At 39.2% G+C, this 20,281-nt stretch overlaps 1 protein-coding gene across 1 annotated transcript; it reads left to right on the forward strand.

Moving 5' to 3' along the window:
• The first annotated feature begins 263 nt into the window (after positions 1 to 263).
• LOC138211169 (solute carrier family 4 member 11-like) lies at positions 264 to 19,002 on the forward strand. The gene is made up of 20 exons (XM_069170861.1): positions 264 to 390; positions 5,391 to 5,441; positions 6,250 to 6,321; positions 6,636 to 6,679; positions 8,047 to 8,266; positions 8,383 to 8,464; positions 8,736 to 8,859; positions 9,541 to 9,750; positions 10,898 to 10,982; positions 11,064 to 11,189; positions 11,710 to 11,823; positions 12,863 to 12,995; positions 13,300 to 13,373; positions 14,433 to 14,676; positions 15,235 to 15,341; positions 15,650 to 15,815; positions 15,953 to 16,126; positions 16,731 to 16,926; positions 17,509 to 17,678; positions 18,282 to 19,002. Exons 1-20 carry the CDS (start codon positions 354 to 356, stop codon positions 18,346 to 18,348), a joined length of 2,496 nt encoding a protein of 831 aa, XP_069026962.1. The 5' UTR covers positions 264 to 353; the 3' UTR covers positions 18,349 to 19,002.
• Positions 19,003 to 20,281: the final 1,279 nt, after the last annotated feature.

Below are 20,281 nucleotides of genomic sequence, written 5' to 3' on the forward strand. Positions count from 1 at the left end.
GGAAGTGAAAATAAAAAGTAAACCAAAAATGTTCATATAAAACCCAAATACCTTACTTACTTTAAGTGACTAAAAGTATACTCCAGTTCATAGGCACAAGGACCCAGCAGAAACAAACACCCGTCTCACCCTCGTGCCTTCTCTTCCTGCCCTCCCCCGCTTCCTCCCCCGCTTCCTCCCCCAACCCCATGTGCTCCTGGAGGAGGTGATTTTACCTCAGTATGAGTGTGTATGGGTCTGTGTATGAAAGATATTGAGGAAGTATCACCACTGAGTGCAGGGGAACGGAGCAGAGAAAAAGATGATGGGTTGACCTTTGGAAAGTGTCTTATCTAAAAAAAAACCTGGAGATCATGGAAGACAAAAAAGTCCTCCATTTTGTGCCATCTGGTAAGTTTTACAGCGGTGGAGTGGGGTGAGAAGGTCTTTCATGGTGCAACCCGAGCCAACTGTGTCAAACACATGGAGAAAGTCTGTTTATAGCACATGTGTGTATGTGTTTATGTGTGTGCTGATAGGATTTATAAAGTTGCTAAAAAAAACAAAAGTGTGTTTATAGCGTACGGTCATCTTCAGAGGTGAAATTATTTTTATTTATTTTTATTTGTTTCTTCTTTGGGTGCTTGTTAATTTTTTTTAAATGTTTTTATTGGTTAATATTAAAACCACAGGATAAGAGAAAGATGCTTTCATTGCCAAGAGAGCTTAAAAAAAAAAAGGCAAGGCAAATCATAGAGGTCAATATTTACAATAAGACAATAAATGGTACACTTGTCTGTCATGACGGGTTTTAACAACGGACCTGCAACACATTTCTACTCTCTGATTTAACCCTCTTAGAGCACCACCAAGGTAAAGGATTCATTTCAGAAAAGCACATTAAACTGATCTAAAAATATTGGTTTGATTTAACTTTTTCTTTTGTTGTATTGAGTGGGAAAGTCTCCACCTTTATGCTACTATAGCATCCTGTTAGCAGTGCATCAAACACAGGATATCTAACACACCAGAGCTGAAGCAATTCAACCTAAAATTAATTAGAGACAGTTTGATAATCAGTAAATATTGTTTCCAGGCAAGGCCGCAGCTTCTCAAACACAAGGATTTGCTGCTTTTGTTTGTCATTTGATAGTAAATTGAAAACTGGGTCACCTAGAACTTCTCCTCTGAGTATGTTTTAAGGCTTGAAGTATTGGTCAAGTGCTTTAAAAATGTAAACATGTCAGTAATTTTTTTCACTGTTTAATGACATTTTACAGACTGTTAATTAGATAATTTACCGGGAAGATAATCATCAGATTAAACAATAATGAAAAGAAGTATTAAATCGCAGTACACAATTAGTTTCTGTTTGGTTAATGGTTTTAAACAATCCTATTTATATTTGTTCAGGTCAAGGATTAAGAATTAATCTGGATTATCTGGTACAAAAATGTCCACTATTTTAATCTGCCAAATGTCAGGCTTTTCCACTCTTTTTTAGGAAACGGTATTGAAGCTGACAATATCCCCACCGTTTGTTACTTTATTTTGGATTATAATTTACAAGGTTTCAGGTTTTGTTTAATTCACCACAATGTGAAAGTTATTAACAATAATTGGGTCTTTGAAAAATGTCTGTTTCCCTTGATGTCACTTGATGTCTAAATGAGAGGGGGGAAAAAATAGCCTTAAGGTGTATGCTTTGGCTATAACCTGTGTGATTACTGTTGGTCCAGTAGTCATATTGACTGTGCTGGATAAACAAACATTAGCTTATCCTTATTCTCAGCCTTTGAGGTGTTGAAGTGGAATGAGCTGTGGTTCCTCCTTCCTGTTATTTGCTTTATAACAAAGCCTATGAATGTGTACATTTTGACTTACAGTGTACACACCGTTCAAGGTATAAGAGTCAAATGTATTGTAGCATAGCACAACTATTCTGGAAAGAACAAAACTGAGTTGGTGACCTCCACATTTGAAAAGCAAGCTGCAGTAACCCCTTACTTTTCTGAACTTAATGTCCCTTCTGCCTTGATAGTTAGACCTTGAACAGTTATCAGGTTTGTGGCTCGGTGCACTTGTTTCTAGAGACCCAACAGGGATTCTTTCGTTTCCTCTTGCTCAAGGACATCATCTGCCCACAGATAGCAGGGTGGCAGGGAATGATGAAACACGCCTTATGCTTTCAGTCTGCCTTGTTTGACCAGCGAGATAGACCAATTACAGACATTAATAAAAAAAAAAAAAAAAAAAAACATAAATCATGGGCAGTAACTGAGTAATGTTTTGGTGTCTCAGATTTACAGAACTGCAAGATACAAAATAATTTGAGATTCAAAAATACTGATGACAAACTAGTGCAAGGACATCGAAACAAGACATACCATCACTCTGCAAGGCTGCGACTTGTTTTGAGATAAATGCTGACATCAGCATGTTAACAACGCTAACATGCTGCTTTTAAAGAAGCAAAAATGGATACCGAGTTCACATCGTAGTTTATTGTGCTCACATGCTTAACATTGGCTAATTAGCAGTAAACACAAAGCGAAACTGAAGCTGATGGGAAAGTCATGAAGTTACTATGGAGCGAAAATAGTGCGTCAATTATTTGCTTGTGATTTATAAGATTTGTAGATAAGGTTTTATGCAGCGTAAAAACACAACAGTTGGCAGTTTATTGTTCACATGGTCTTATTTTTATTGATAATTATAAATCACATTTTGTTTCACTATTATCATTTTACAGTTTAATAGTGAAGCAAATGTCTATATCTGACATAAGGAACATAAAGAGGGCATGCATGCGAAAATTCATGGTAATTCTTTTAAAAGTTATCAAGACATCTAACTAACAACCCAAAAAGTCAACCTCATTAGGGAATTGGAGGAAAGGTCTATGATGAACAGACTGGCTTTGAAACAGTTCACGGACAAGGTGACGGGGTCAGAAAGGAGACTGTTTTAAGGAGTAGTTTCAATGTCATGGCTGCAGAGCCCCTAATAGAAAAACTCAAGGCTTAACTTACGCTTCTGTACACCAGAACTTACACCAGACTGTAAACATGGGGAAGTAATCTCACCTGCCAAAAGTACACCGACAGGAATGAGTCATCATAACCCACTGATTTAAAGAGAGACCATAAAATATTATGGCTCTTACTGTAGCAGTCTGTACTGAATGAACAGTGACTGGTAGAGAAGACAGACAGGTGATATTTCCAACACAGACTGTCCTGTCATTTTTCCTCGTGGAGCACAAATGTCATTGATGTCTTCACACCAATTTCAATTTTAGAACAGATGAGAAATTGTGCTGTTCAGTGGCAGTCAGTCTCTATTGTTGATCACACTGCTGATATGATACAGTTAGTATTTACAATAAACCTGACCTTTATGAGACTTTAAAGGTCTCAATCATCCTCCACTCTCCCAGCTGTGATACAGACAGCTCATTGCATAAGCTGTGAGGTACCCTGTTGTCAGTGCAGACTCCTGTGAAGTGGAGGAGGCCTGGGAATGTTCTGTCTAATCTGCTTTGAGATGTAGCCTTGCTCTAGAGCCCCTGGAACCAAACTCTGCTTCAGGCTGCAGCAGCGTCTCACGGCTACATTACCGCCTGCACAAACATCAGACACAGCTGGCATCAGATTTTTGTTATAAGTGAGATTGAAAGGATCTCCTTTCAGTTTCTCAGCACGTGCCATTTTGTTATGGTCTTCAATATTTACATAACTGGCATCCACTCCCTTTTTCATTCCTGAGTCACATCATTTTAAATATCTTTAAGGTCTAATTGACTGTGACTGTATTGACTCAGCAAGCTAAAATGTTAAGGGTGATAAGCTGGCTTTTAATTCAAAATAAAAATTCATGCCACCATGTACAGTGAGAGCAGCTGAAAAGATGAACATTTTTCTGCAGTCTAGAAACCTGCTGGTCCATGCTGACTTTTTTGTCATTCTTGAAGTGAGAGCTACTGTTGCACTGAGGGACAGCCCCAGGGTCTAACTGTCAGTCCAGTTTCACACAATAATACCACACTATCACCACGTGGTGGTAACTGTGTCAAACATCTCCATTAAAACACACTCAAAAGAGTCTTAATATTTAAGATGTTTTGGTGTCACACCGGACTACAGCTAGAAGTTCAGAAACAAGTTCATAGGCAAAAGAAATTCACAAAAATGATTGATTTAAACTTAAATATATGTTTAGTCTAAATGTACTGGAGCAGGCCTGTAAAATAGTCAACATGAGTAAGTTTATACTGTTGAACGCTGCTTAAAAAAGAGGGAAGAACCTTAAAAACTTAACACAATAGCAATATGTATCATCATATAAATAAATAAATCATCTGTTTGCATAAAAAAGCTAAAAACGAAAAAAACATGCCAGATATTCCCAAACTTTTCCAATGATGTACCAAACCACATTTTCCCAAGTACTACTTTCCCCTGCAAATACCAATTTTTTTTTTTTTTTTTTTCATTCATTCAAATAAAATTCACAGATTTAACCATGCAATAGCCTCGGAAAGGCTGAATAACAGCAACACAAAGCTATTTGCCACTGAAGCATTTTAAAAACAATGATTAAGAAGTCCAAACCTGATGTGCCGAGCTAACGTTGGCGTTATGCTATTTTAAACGTGACGTCACGTTTAACGGCGAAGCACAGACAAATTACATTTCTAAAATATTTTTTAACAACTAAGTTTTACATCATTGTAATGTGATGTGTATATGTTATAGCTGTTTTGTGTAATACAATTAAATGACTTGGAACATTGTTTTGGACTTAGGCCAGTTGAAGCACAACTGTTAGGCCTTTCAGGAAGGCTCCAGCAGGTGGAGTCTTGCCAACGTACCATAGTTTAGGAATCACTGATTCGCACTGGCCATCACCGAATTGCAGATAGACAAAGTTAGTGGCTAGCTGGTGAACATAGTGGAGGATTGAAGAGCCAGATATTTATCTTAGAAGCTGGTGACCAAAAACTGAACTAAAGAAAGTGAATATTGGATTTATTGTACATTGGCCGGGTGGCCAAAGTCCCTACTCCAAATTAACGATTATGTTGCTATGAATCTGCTCAATGTGTCAGTAAGAAAAGGTTTGTTTGGCCATGTCCATTTTATCATGTGGTAAAGCGTAGTGCTGCTCTCATATGGCTAAAAATGAATTATAAAAGTAAGTAATACTATTTTAAAGTCAAAACTCTTTATTGTTAAAAATCTGAATTCTTTTCATTCTGCTTCATATGATGCTAACCTTTCCATAAAGTGATTGTCGGTGCCTTTGCCAAACAATAAAAACAACAATAAAAACTTTTAATATAAAAGACTTTGACTTGAAATTGAGCATGAAGTTTTCTGAAGATAATATTTGTTTTCTCACTCCCACAGAGACTCCATCCACTGGGAGGTCTAAGAATGGATATGTTTTCCAAGAGATGGGTGCGTACAGCTGCAGTAACACACATCATATTCACTGATATTGCTTTTCTCAGCGGAGAATTTTATCTGCATTATACCAAACATTATTCAGGCTTATTTCTTCCTTCAGGACGCTGGAGATGATACACATGAAACACGTAAATATATTGCATCAGTTATTTATGCTAATGCCAATGCTTCTCGCTGCTCACTGATGACCCATTTCACATGCTGGTGAGCACAGCCAGTCCCTTCGCTGTGTGTTGAGAGGTTAATTAATGGGTAAATGACGAGGCAGATGATCTCTGAGTCAATGGTGGGAAGAGGGAATAATCATAGCTCAAAGCTTTGCTCATGAAGGGTTAATTATCTAATTCTGAGGCCGTTTCTTTCTTCCTCAATAAAACTGGCAATTGAGAAGCCATATTTATCTTCTATACAATGAAGGAATTTACGAGGGGCTGCTGTTGTTATATTGCTGCATGTCTGGTTTAAGGGGGATTTTTATTGTCTCTCTCTCTCCCTCTCTGCCTCTCACTGTGTGCTTGTCAACAGATGGCAGAGTGGTGGGAGGGCAAAATAAATTGTCCCTTACTGGAGACACTGTTAATGTGGATAGCATAGCATCTTAACCTCGATACAAAGAACAGTTTTATCTGTGTGACTCATAATAAAGCAGAAGCTGGTGTAATGACCTGTATTATTATCTCTTATTTTATGTGATTCCCTGAGCTGTAATATGAATTTATACAGACATAAATACCTCTCCTTTTTTTTTTTTTTTTACTTGGTTGATACTCGACTGTGCACATTTATGTTTCATCCACAGAGCTGCAGGATGAAGAGCAGGAGGATTGTGGGCAGGATTCAGCTAACAACGACATCCAGATTAGTGTCTCAGGTGTGTATTACCTAGGCAGGTTTATTTGTGGTCAGATTTGCTCTGACTGTAGGTAAAATAGAACAGATGTCTCCATCATTCAACACAGATTGAGCGGTCATTGCAGTGGCGGGCTGTCATATTGTATCATACTCTTGGACTTAATTGTCTGAGATAGATTTGTAGCCTCTCCAATTAGGAAATGTTTGACAGCTGGATACAGCGAATCATAACAAAATAAGACACTGATAACTTTGGAAATACAAAGCAAAGATATTGTATTTTAAGACTGCGACAGTGTGAAAGTACATTTTCTCATATTTCTTGTGTTGCAGCTCCTGAAGGTCCTGAATATGGGCTTTTAAACACAACAAGAAAAGTAAGATTTACTTTTCTAGTCACCCTCTCTGTGTTGTGTCGTCATCATTATGGCAAATAAAACATCCTTTGACAGTTTCTTTTACATTTTTACCTCTGAATATACAGCCAGAAAAAGATAATTTTTTTCATATGTGGTGATGCACACCACATTACTATAAACTAACTGAGAACTGTGCCAAATCTGAGAGTCTTAGCAGTGAGCTGGGAGGAAATGTAGAGAGTGGATTTACTTGCTGCATTTTGATATACCAGCCCAGTATCATGTGTAATAGATCCGTCAGTGCACTAGAACATACCGTGTCAGTCTCATGCGTTGCCATGCCTCGGTATGCAAAGTACACGCACTTATAGCCAGGGTTGAAGAGGGTCATTGGACAAAGTGCCAAAAAATTATCAAATTCCCTGACTTTCCCTGTCTGGAAAATAGTTTTTTTTAAATTTCCTGAAATTCCCTGACACGTGGGAACCTTACTAATCCTCCCCACGTGGTTTTGTTTTCCTAAACCTAAAACCGTTCTTTTTCTTAGTCAAGGCAAAATGTGACACTCACACCCCGCTGAACACAGACGCCTCCAAAAGAGATCAGTTTAACATTTTTGATTAACGTTCAAATAATGTCCACTGAGGAGACAGAATGGAATTGAACCCATCTGTGGGTCCTACTCAGATGTTCAAATATTGAGTCCGTCTTGGACGTCCATCAGACGTACAAAAGACGTAGACATGATCTGAACGTCTCCCTGGCATCATGTGTCTGCTGGGACTCATAGACTGTGTATATAAAGTGGACATAGCTTCCGGGTCTAAAAAATGAGGCTGATGCACGAGCGGTTGGCTACAAAAAGCATCTGGCTCCCAAGACTCCCATTAAACTAGTCTCAGAAAATTCTCAGTCTCATCTTGATTTTCCTAGATAAAGTCACTCCTTCTGTTTAGTTTTCGTGCCGTCCATCTGAAAATAATCCTATCATTAATTAGAAAATAAGCTTTAAAAAGCCATGTTCTTGGGGGCGTACCTGTTTAATTGACAGGCCTGTGGTGCAGTCAGATTACAGCTGTCGGTGGGTGGGACGTAGTAATTGCAGCGTTTCCAATCAGATCGAGTCAGATCCCCCGCTCGCTCCCCCCAGTGTGCCCAAATATGGTCACGACCGGCTCCATAATGGCCAGTCACAAACCAATGGGTGACGTCGCTGCTGGTTGTCACTTGCTGGGACAGCATGCTGTAGTGGGCAGATGGGTGTATTACATGCTTTGGCGTGATACTAAGCTGGATATACAGTCATCAAAATCAGAGGGGGAGGCATTCATTTTTCACCAATTTGCATCAATAAACCAAATTTCCTTTGTTCTTGCTCCTCTCAGTATGTGAAGCCCATGAACTTCCAGGAGGAAGTGCGTGCCCACAGAGACTTGGACGGCTTCCTGGCCCAGGCGAACATCCTTTTGGATGAGAAAGCTGCAACTCTGGACCAGGTTCTGAGGCGGATGTTAACTCACGTGGTAGAGGACGGCCGCGGGAGCTGCGATGTGGACGAGGTCATGACCTCAATGTTCACAGACGCAGGAGGGAAAGATATTAACGGTGAGCGAAACTTATTAGCAGTGAGTCACTCAATGAAGTGTTTGCTTAAAGGCAGCTTATAAAAACAGCATTATAGATTTTCTGGCTGTCTATTATGTTGCTTTATGTTTCCACAGTTCACCTTCTGTCAGAAACCATTCAGGGTGTGACGGCTACTTCTACTGGCATCCATTACCAGCAATCTTGGCTTTGTATTCTGTGAGTTCATCAGCAATAATAATGTCATTTTGACTTATTTGGGTTTCCACTTAAAGCCTCTCGCTAACTTTATGATGGAAATCTGCTTGAAATACAACTTCATAGAGTTCATTTGACTGCACGGGGACAACTTACAAAAATATTTTAGCTGGAAAGCAAATTTCGTGCTTTGAAAGTGGAACACTAATTTACACCTGTCAATACAGAAAGCTTCACAATCAATCATTCATGCGTCACAGATTCAAAACAAGTAATTTTTTTATTAATTCAGCTCCAGTGTGAGGAGCCTGCAGAGACGTCATGTGTGCATCGCGAGGCTGGAGAGGCCACAAAACTGGGGAGTCAACTGCCACGAAGCTCGCTACGTCATCCTCATCCTCGCTCCACCTAGAACGGTAAGTTTTCAGTTCTCCTGTTAAATTTGGGTTACTTGGCCAGTACAATTACTAATTGTTTAAGCTCATCAATCAGTTAAGATGGATTTAATCAGTTATCAGTCAATCCACAGAAAATAATTAGTAACCTATTCTGATAATCAATGAAGTGTTTGCTTAAAGGCAGCTTATAAAAACAGCATTATAGATTTTCAGGCTGTTTATTGTGTTGCTTTATGTTTCCACAGTTCACCTTCTGTCAGAAACCATTCAGGATGTGACGGCTACTTTTTCTTTTATTCACAGCTTGCAGCCTCTCAAATGTTAATATTCACTGTTTTTCTTAGCCTTCTATAAGAGTAAACTAAATATCATTAGATTTTTGACCAGGAGTATGATAGTGCCTGGAAACTTGTTGTTCTTTTTTCTGATATCTTACAGACCAAAAAAATGTATGAATCAATGATTAATACAATGAGTTGGACTCAAGTAACCCTCTGAATCCTGCTCCTTTTTCACCATTAGCGGTATATTTCCGTAATGCTTAACAAAAATGCCAACAATTATTGAAATCTGTGAGAACCTAAAGATGATTAACAACTAGATATCAATCTTAAAATAATCACTTTAAAATGATCTAAATCGACTGAACAGAAGAGAACTTTTAAGCCTCTCTTTTCACTTTTGTGTCACGTTTTCCAGAAAAGCACCAAGACGGCCATCGAACTGGGTCGAACATTTGCCACGATGTTCTCTGACATTTCATTCAGACAGAGGCTTCTGGAGACCAGGACCCAGGAGGAGTTCAAACAGGAGCTGGTCTTCCAGCGACAACAGCTCTCGATTGTCAGTGAAAAGTCGGTCGTAGAGGAAGTGGATGACTCAGATCCACGTAGAGGAAAATCACTACAGGTGTGAAATCCGAGCAAACAAGATGCAAAACAGACAGTGACACATCGGTTCTTTGCTCTACTCAGTGCCGAATTTACTGGAATAATAAGTGGCCATTTGACTTACATTGTTATGTACAGTATGTTGAATAAGGATACGACTGAAATTGAATGTCAAAACTAATATGTAGCGACATGGAAACAAAGCACACACAAAAAAACAACAACATTTACATTCTTGATTGAGTGTTCGGTCTCTCCAGATGTGGAGACCACCCTCATGTTTTCCCACTTTATCCAGGCACATAAAGATGTGGTGCAGTAAAGTAAAGTAGTTGAGCCAGATTATCTGAGTATCCTGTTTCCACACTCTATTAGCCAGGCCTGAGGAATGAGAAGCAGCTGGGCAACAGACTGAAAACGCTGCCAAGTCTTCCACGGAGCTGGCAGCAGAATGTGTGCAGCCCCATGTAATGATAAAGTACTTCATTATGTCCAGTTTTTGAATTAAGAGGAAATGTGTGTGCGCAGCAGGGGGTTGGTAAAGAGGGAACATCCAAATGCTGCGGAGAGAGGAAGCAAGCATTTGGGTTGTAAAAGACCAAAGTTAACAACAGGTTGTGGTTTCACCTGATGTCCTGACGGCGCTCAAAACAGCACTTAAATGCTGGTTTGTTGCTGCCAAACCAACCTTTTTAACCTGTTCCGCAATTTCAAAAGTGTTTAGCACAAAAACAAACAATGATGGACGCTTAAATATGCCAGTATCTTTGCTTTTATATTCATCACTCCCAATCAAAACATCCATTAATGTGGGAAAATTTATGTATTTCAAATGAATTTTCTCTTTATAAATATTTTTTCTGTCTTCTCTTGCTCACAAAAGTCACAGTCAGATGTATTTTTTAAAGTAAGGTTACCTTCAGATCTCCATTAGCTCTGCGGGGGTATAAACGACAGTCAATCAACTCAGTGTGAGCACTACATCAGCACCAGAATGTACTGTATCACGGAGCTTTTTGTGTATGAGCGAAAGTTTGGCTGATACATTGCAATTTTTTGGCAAACTTCAAAAAGAAGTGTAATCTACTATTGACACCCTGATTAAATACATAAACATTGATCGAAGCCTCTGTGGCCCTGATTTTTATCTTCCTTGTTCTTCACAGTGCAGAGATTTCTTCAAAGCCGGTAAAGGTGTTTACGATGACATCCGTCGTAGACTACCTCTGTACCCCTCAGACTTCACAGATGGTATTAACAACATCTTGTAAAAATCTATTTTGTGGATTTGTTCCTGCTTTAGTTTATGACATCTTTAATGATCTTTTGAAGGTATAATTGGGAAGGACCGCTCACTGCTGAAGTACACCACCACTGCCATTTTCCTCTACATTGCCATTCTATTGCCCGCTATCGCCTTCGGCTCACTTAATGATGAAAGCACAAGAGGAGAAATAGGTATGGACTTAATTTTTACAGCCTTGATCCAGAACATCCTATCCTCAACCTGGTGTCATGACAGCAAGAGTAATGCTTCTGTCTGTCCACTACAGTGTACTGTGTCAGTGTCCCATTTTGTGACAGGGCATGGAAACCATGTGGTACCACGAAGGAAAAAACAACAACACATTAGGGTTAGGCGCCAAGATTACTTGGTTAGGGTCAGGCAAATATTTTCTTAAAAGTATCCATGTGACTTTATCCTAGGCTTTGTCAAATAAGGTCATCACTTGACCTCTTTCTTTATCCTGGTTACACGTGCGTGTACTTTATACGCTTAGGCGGGGAAGCCGTGACACTGACATGGTATCCTAGTGGTCTGATTGGTGTATTGCAGGTTTTAGTATCCCATATTATTGTACGACTATTTCAACTGACAAGCATATGAAGTACACTGGAAAGATAAACAGTGTAATGTAGACGTCAAACAACTTTCAGAAACACTTTTATACTTTGTGTTGATTTTGTCTGTTGACAGATGTTCAGAAGACTATCGTTGGCCAGAGCATTGGAGGAGTGATCTACTCATTATTTGCAGGCTCACCACTCGTTATTCCACTGACTACTGCACCACTGGCCATTTTCATCAGCGGTCTGTATTCTGTGTTACTACTTAAAAATGAATCAAAAACAATGTTTTTTTAAAAGTGCTATTTCATTTTTCTATTAAAAAGGTGATAAAGTTACATTAACATGGGTCGGTTGCCAAAAGAACACCAATCGGCTTGTTGCTCCATCGCTGTGAGCTAAACACTCTACAAAATCACGACTGTTTGCTGGCCTGGCTCCTAAATGGTGGAATGAGCTCCCCACCGACATCAGGACAGCGGAAACTCTGTACATCTTCCGCCGCAAACTAAAAACACACCTCTTCCGACTTTACCTTGAACAGTAGAACTTTAGTAGTACTTAAAATGGCACTTACTGATAGAACTTTGTAGTTTGGCTTTCTTGAAGAAATTGTATTTTCTTGATTCCTGTTGTTCTGGGTTTTGTATCCTCATGCACTTATTGTAAGTCGCTTTGGATAAAAGCATCAGCTAAATGAAATGTAATGTAATGTAATGTAACACAGACGATAACTACATTACATGCAGCAAATGCAGCCCGATTCAAACCTGACCCACAACATACTGTAAGGTAGCATCAAACAAAGAAATGAAGACAGCCTGATAGGTGACATAATAAAACTGATGTTTACCAGCTACTTTGGTTCGAAAGTGTCGTTGCTTTCAAACACCAACCACACAGAAACGTATGACCTACAGTAACTCTGCAACTTCGTGAAGCTTCTCAGCAACTTTTAGTTTGGGTTTTTGTTTTTACATCATGTACTGAATGCTTCAGTCTCATTGTTCTTTTCAAAACCATCTCCAGCCAACACAGGCAGCTGTTTACAGCAAAAAAAAAAGTTTTGATGAACCTCATTATACATTATACACGCTCATCGTCAAATGGATATTAGCTAATTGCAGTAAACAGGACTGGAAATTAACACTTAAAAAGGGAAAATGTTCCCCAACAACTCATTATCAGCATGTTTTCAAAGCTGTTAAACAGTAAAACGGTTGTAAAAATTAACAATATTTATGAGTTTATGTCTGTGTGTGTGTCTCATGCATATTTTATAGTTATCAGGGGTATCTGTGATGACTACGACCTTGACTTTGACGCTTTCTACGCCTGCATCGGATTGTGGAACAGTTTTTTCCTCATCCTCGGGAGCTTATTCAATGTCAGCCTGCTGATGAAACTCTTTAAACGGTGAATACACAACAGGACTCTTGCACAACATTTGTTTCAATTACATATCACAGACAGAAAGCCCATACATGTAACTGAACTCTGAGCCATACGGCCACACACTGAATTGAAATTACTGATAAGAAAAGGCACATCTGTTATGACTTCCATTTTTCAGCCATAATCATTAATTGTACATTCACACTATCTGGGCAACTATTTTGCCTTGAATGGACTGTTATGTCTGTGGGTGCATAAAACAACACAGTTTTGATAAAATATGAAGGATCATGCTGGGCTTCTTTTTTCTCCCCTTATCTCCCAGCTCAACAGAAGAAGTAATTGCACTGTTCATCTCCATAGCATTTGTCGGGGATGCGGTGAAAGGCACCGTCAAAAGTGAGTAAAGCCAAGGTCAGACTACATTAAACATGTTGTGAATAGTTTTGTTCGAGTTGACGTAACCCAGCAAATAGACATAACCATAATGGAATGTTTAGAGGAAAGGCAAGCATAAAATCAAATAAGTCTGCATATGTGCGGTGAGAAAATAGAAGGGATATTAACATAATGTGGTCTTTCACAATGTTTCTATTTCTACTTTTTTCACAAGTCGGGAAATAAATAGATTAACATATGGTGGATTGTTTAGAGATCTCTTCTTTTCTCTAAGCTTCAGACTGTTGCTGTTTTCTGCAAACTACACTAAACTTCGAAATGCTTGAATGCTTGGAGATATACAACCCGTTCACATTTCAGGGCATCAAATACTCCTGTTTTGTCACAGCTTGCTGGTGTCTCAGAGATTGCACAAGTTGCTAAAGTAAAGTAAAGTAAAGTAAAGTGAAGTAAAGTAGCATCGGGTAATGTAGCATGATGCTACTTGCTTTACATATGCAACGTAAGTTAAATACATTGCAAAATTTACATTGACTTTTGCTTTCTCAGAATTTAATACTGGTCTCACAAGTCCCATTTTGTTCCATCAAACCATCCCTGACCTCTTTTCTACAAAAAACGTTATAGTTATTTCGAGTCTGTCATACGACCTCCTTCTTCGGCCCGGATGGTCACGATACTGATGCCCAAGGGCACCTTGCATGTGCCTCTCTGATACCAACAACATTGACAAAGCTGCAGTATTCGATGCCCTGGGAAAGAGAACAGGCTAAATATACTGAGAATCACAACATAAAAATAAATTATATGAACAAGTTGATACATTGTAAAACGATACCCTTTTAAAGGGATTTGTTATTTCACATTCTCCACATCGGCTTTTAATGATGGTCATCAAGATCTAAACTGAACCTTGTCTTTCCTCTCAACACTTGACAAGTATATTTTGTTGAATGTGTCACTTTTTAGAAAAGAAGAATTTAAATAGTCCTGCTTTGTCCTCTAGTTTGTCCTCCGTGTCATCCCTGTCTTCTTCCCTCTTTCCTCCACACTCTACAGTTTTTGACCACTTCTACCACGGGCCCACGCTGGTGACCACAAACAGCACGCTGGTGCTTCAGCAGATTAATGAGATTCTAGAGAAGGCAAAGAACCAGATGGCAAACACGTCAGAGCATCATAATGACACAATCTTCCTGCCTGAGTCTTTGGTGATATGCACAAGAGAAAGGCCCATCCTCTGTCTGCTGCTCATGTTGGGGACTTTGTGGCTGGGTTATGCCCTCTATCTCATCAAGAAGAGGTACCGATTGTTCAGTTATTGGTTCATGTTTTGGAGGTCTGAATCATTTGATCAAATTTGTTTCATTATATTGCATAGCTTTGCTTCTTTTTGGGCTCATCTTTGGAGTTATCCTTTACTTATCTTCCCACCACTAAGTTTAAGTGTGATGTAGCACATGTAAACTTTACAATAAATGTAGTTATTTCCCACCCCTGCTTGTAGAAGCTGCATATGGGCTCAGATAACTTGTACGGGAACATGAATAAAGATGGAAGAAAAACGTCACATCCCAGGAGTCAGGCAGAAGATTACAAATCATCCAGTGAATTTCACCCTTCAGCAATAATAATGTAATACATGTGGTAGATAAATGTGACTCTGCCATCACGCATTTCCATGTGTGACTCCTGGGATGGCATTGTTCTTTCCCTTCAGTGGCAAACTTTCAGGACTTGACATGAAGGTTCTCTCAAACTGAAAGAGTAACTACAGTAAATACTGCTGTGAAACACATGTAGAATTTATTACATTAGAGTTGCAAAATGTTGAAATATGTATTTCTTCTTTCCCCCACAGCCCATATCTGAATGACAGAATCAGAGAGGTGGTGTCTGACTGTGCTTTGCCTATCTCTGTGGTGATATTCTCCTACATTGGCTCTTACCTTTTCCTTGACATAAAGCGTGAGTACAGCTCTCTCAAATGAAACAACTGAAAGCAGAGGACCCTTGAGACTTAAAGTCACAACCCTGGCATATAAAACACTGTTCAAAGGCTAAATCTTCTGTTGGAGGGGAAGGAAAGGAAAATATTTGTTTTCAGTGAACTTTCAACCCAGTGTGGGTTTTGATATGTGTGCCAGGAACAAAGAATTTAAATGTTGGCTTTAAAACAAACCTTACTCGCAGAAAAAGTTTTTTTTGTTTTTTGTTTTTTTTAAACCCTTCATCTGTGTTTAGTGTGTTTTCTATAAATCCTTTGCCCCTGTCAGTTCCTATATTCAGTGTCCACGATGGTCCGATCTTCAAGTTCCCTCCATTTGAGAAGCTGACAGGATTGAATGCACTGAGCGCAGTCGGACTGGGTTTTCTGCTCGCTTTGCTCATTTTTATCGACCAGAACATCGTCATCTCACTCACACATGTACCAGAACACAAGTAAGACCAATATTTTCTGTTTGAACAACAAGCGGTGACTACAAATTGACCAGAACTGGTCTTGTAACATATTTGCAGCAGTGAATACTGTTGCTCCTTCACTGACAAACCACTTGAAACTCATGTGTGTGTGCCAGGTTGCTAAAAGGCACCGCGTTCCACTGGGACTTAATGCTGACTGGCTTCATCAACATCCTCATGTCCTGTCTTGGGTTGCCATGGATGCACGCTGCCTTCCCACATTCCTCCCTGCACGCCCGTCAACTCGCCAAAGTAGAACAGCACGTAGAGAACGGACACCTCTACACAACGTGAGTGAAGTTAAAGCGAGGGCAAAAACCAGGCGGTGCTCTGAAAGACATCCAGTTTGTCTAAATCCTTTTAATCCTCAATTTGGAGGTCTTGTGACAAACCTTCTTGTTTTCAACCACGAATCTGGTCGCATACAGCGATCTCCACTGCTATATCGGAGCATTCACCCAACCCACCTCCTCAAAACAAAGAAAAACTCATATTACATAGACATTACCTGAACTATGTCACTTCTCCGGGATGCCATATTGTCGTTATCGACATGCCTGCTAGAGGTCGCTAAACCCTAAAATGTAGCTGTGGGTTGTAATAAGCTGCTGCACGAAAGATATTTGGGGCATTTTTTTTTTAGAAGATGACAGTTGTATATTCTCTAACACAAAGTTTTACTTCTTTCTTCTGAATTATTGGATATTTTCACCTGTTTAGGGACCACAGAAATCCTTCAAATAATAATAATTAAAAAAAAATCGCTCTTTGGTCTGCTTACCCACGATTGCATCATTTTAGTGTCACAAGCCAAAAGGGAACACATTTCTTTACATGTTCTGTTCTGTAGCCAGATAAGACACACTTACTTTTCTCTGCCTTTTCTCCCCATAGTATCGTCAGTGTGAAGGAGACACGTCTGACCTCATTGACGGCCAACATCCTGATCGGCCTGTCTGTGTTCTTGCTGCCCATTCCTCTGCAGTGGATCCCCAAGCCTGTCCTCTACGGCCTCTTCCTCTACATCGCAGCCACTTCGCTTGATGGGAATCAGATGGCGGATCGCATGGCCCTGCTGCTGAAGGAGCAGGTGAGAGGGAACAACATAAGAAGACTGGGGTTTGATTGGTTGGCCTGTTTGCTAATGATCAGTAAGCCTGTTTTCACCTCTTTGTCTCATTTTCCTGTTTACTGATTCAATTTCACATGGTCGAAGCCTCGGATGAAAACCAGCAGTAGTTTGAAATAAATAAGTGGGCACAGAACCAAAATTTAAGGCAACTTTGCTGCCACCATGACAAGCAAATGTACTGAGTTTCTTCTTGAACTTGTTTTAGGTTTACATGCACATTGAGTTGGTGAACAACAGTACAGGTTTGGTAAAATGTTTTGCAATGGTGGCAGCAAAACACTGCGGGAAAAAAAAAAAATCTGAATTTAATTTCAGCAAATAGAAACATTTACAAGCGTACAGGGGAAACTGGTATATATTTTCCTCTTGATTGGTAATTTATGCTGTAAAAACAGGTGTGCTTTTACATTCAAAACTTGACTTTAGAGAAGCAATGGGTATTATAATCAATCTCCTTTTACTATATTCAAAACAAAATATGAAGTACTTCACTGAAAACAGACTTTTAAAAACGTCTCATACTCACCTTTCTCTATCCAGACCTCCTATCCTCCCACCCACTACATTCGCCGTGTGCCTCAGAGGAAGGTCCACTTCTTCACAGGGGTGCAGGTGATCCAGCTGATCATCCTCTGTGCGTTCGGGATGTATCCTCTGCCCTACATGAAGATGGTCTTCCCCCTTCTGATGATCCTGCTGGTTCCAGTCAGGTGAGATAACCCGGGCCAACAGAGGGCAGAGTGCGACCACGGAAACCTGCAGACCAAAAAACAAAGGTCACTCAGCAGACCTGTGCTGCTTTTAAAGGGGCATACCACTAATTTTACACAGGTAGATGAGTTTACCAATGAAAGATGCTGCTACTCAGAGGGAAAACTGCATTTTGTAAAGTCTAAAATCCTGGAGAAAGTTTTAATAGAAAGCCTGTGTTACAAACTGTGTTTGAAAGAATCATTCATTTATCAGTCAGGAGGGTCTGGTCAGATTGCTATGAATCGAAAAATGTAGAAACGTTATTGGAGCACATTTTAGACTAAGGCTATCTTTGATTGTGCTGAATTGGGTTTTAAAAAAATGTGTCTCTTTGTTGGAGGTCCTTATTTAATGAGTAAGTGAAAAAACCTTTTGTTCCACTGAGGTGTTGCATTACATTCTCATTCATTTACACTGACTATGTAATTGCTAATTTCATATTACGGTTGATCAAAACTTGTCAGAATGGATGCTCGTATCTCTTCTTGAAAGATTCATCACATTGAGATGCTGCTTCCGTGTAAATATAACATGCGTCTGTGTTGTGTTTTTAATCTCAGGACCAGCTTGCTTCCCAGAATGATCGATTCCAAGTATCTGGACATCATGGACTCCCAGCACATGTAGAGCAACCTTCTGGAAAGATTAATTTCCTCCAGGTGGAAGGGAAAGAGACTCAGAAATCCATGACTGTGTTAGTAACTGAATGAAATGCATTTGGACTGCAAGATTTCCCTTTGAGCACTTGCTGGTGACTGGATCACAAGTTACATTCTTAATTTGTTCTCTCATTGTTTCATAACCAATTTACCATAAGTGTAGCTCACTTTGAACATGTAACATTCCTACAGCTTTATTGTATATAACACTTTAGTAATGAAGGTTTTCACATACAGACAAGTGTCTTGAGCGGGTAAGGGACACGTGGACGAGTTAATGTCAGAAATATATTTTGAAATATTTAAAATAATCTTCATTTGAATTGAGGCATCATGTTGTTTGAGAGTTTAAAATGTTATCAGTGTAAGTAATGTTATCACAGTAGAAAATCCAATGTGAATAGGGATTTCTCACTGCTAAGCTAAAGTGTCACCTCACATTAGTGAAGCTTTAATAAATAACACTGAAGGCAGGTTTCACTATACATGTTGCAGTTGTTTAGATGTAAAACACTTATATTTTCATTTTGAGGAGATACATAACTCGTAATGTACGTTATTTTAAAAGGTAACTGGTGTGTAATGTTGGAATTAAATCAAACTTGTGAAGCAAATAAAACCCTTTAAAGGAACTGAATGAATATGTTTCATTATATCCAACCTCTTCTGATATTTACTCTTGAAGCAAAAGTTAACATAGCCTAACCACCATGGACACTGCAAGGACTGTGAGCCCCCCCTGTCTGAAATAATTTCACATCAGCACAATGCCTTTCATTATTGAGACAAACTCTGAGAGTTCTGAAGCTACAATATTACATGAAATTCTTCCAATAGATGGCAGTAGAGGTTCACCTTCTGTGTGCTTTAAGATTAGGCTTGGCTGGTAACAAATGTGTACACCTGCAGTACATTACAAAAAATATGAGCTAGATTTGTATCATCCTGCAAAAGAAACTGGGATAATGAAGATTGAGCAGATAGTATGAGCAGCAAGCAGTTTTCCCCAAAGTCACCACCTTTGGATGTTTTTTCATGTAATTTAGTTTCATTTACTTTCTGCAAAGCCACCTTTGTCTGCCAACAAACTCCTTAAATGATTTTAGATGCATTATGCTGCCTTGGCTGTTTTCAAAATTGTTATTACACCATTAATGCATCAAATATTTCATAATCTCGGCGCTGAATAGCTTGAGTATACATGCCAAATGGTTAGTTGAAGCAGACTGACAAAACAAAGAAAAGCAGCTTTTCAAATTGCGCAACAGTAATGCAGCAAACACAATGACTGTATGTGGATACGGTGGCTGACGTTAACATGAAGGTAGCTGAAGGAGGGGTTGGGGTTGTAGTCTGTTGTAATTCATATTCAATGGTTAAGAATTCAATTGATTTGTAAAAATGAACCAGACATGGAAAGCACCTCACGAACATCCTCTGATAGCCAACATGTATCCTTTTCCTGATTCTTAAGGATAAAAACAATCACTGATCAGATCTAAATGACAAAATAAGAAACATGCCAGGTGATTCAATATAGGCAAAAAAAACAAACACCTTTTTGTGTTTTTTTCTTTAAGAGCTTACAGTGTAATTATGTTGCATCTAATACTGTAGAAGCAAAATTGAAGACTCCATACATTGAGAAATATAACAATATATAAGAATCAAAATGTACGAAATCGAGAAGAGGCAAAAAGGAAACCAGAGCGCTTTGAGGTTGAAAGCAGATCCTGATGACCTTCCTGTGGAGCCCTATAGTCCAGGTTGGCCCGTGCAGCGAGCCCGCTGTCGGCTTGAGTATAAAGATGCAGCCAATCACGGCTCTGCTGAAATTGGTTCTCTGAGGGGATTTGAATCCCATGAGTTAAAAAAAAAAAAAAAAAAAAAAAAAAAAGCAA

This window comes from Embiotoca jacksoni, unplaced genomic scaffold (assembly GCF_022577435.1).
Source record: "Embiotoca jacksoni isolate LCO1_2020_lvr unplaced genomic scaffold, fEmbJac1.0.p SCAF_5, whole genome shotgun sequence".
Taxonomy (NCBI): Eukaryota; Metazoa; Chordata; class Actinopteri; family Embiotocidae; genus Embiotoca; species Embiotoca jacksoni.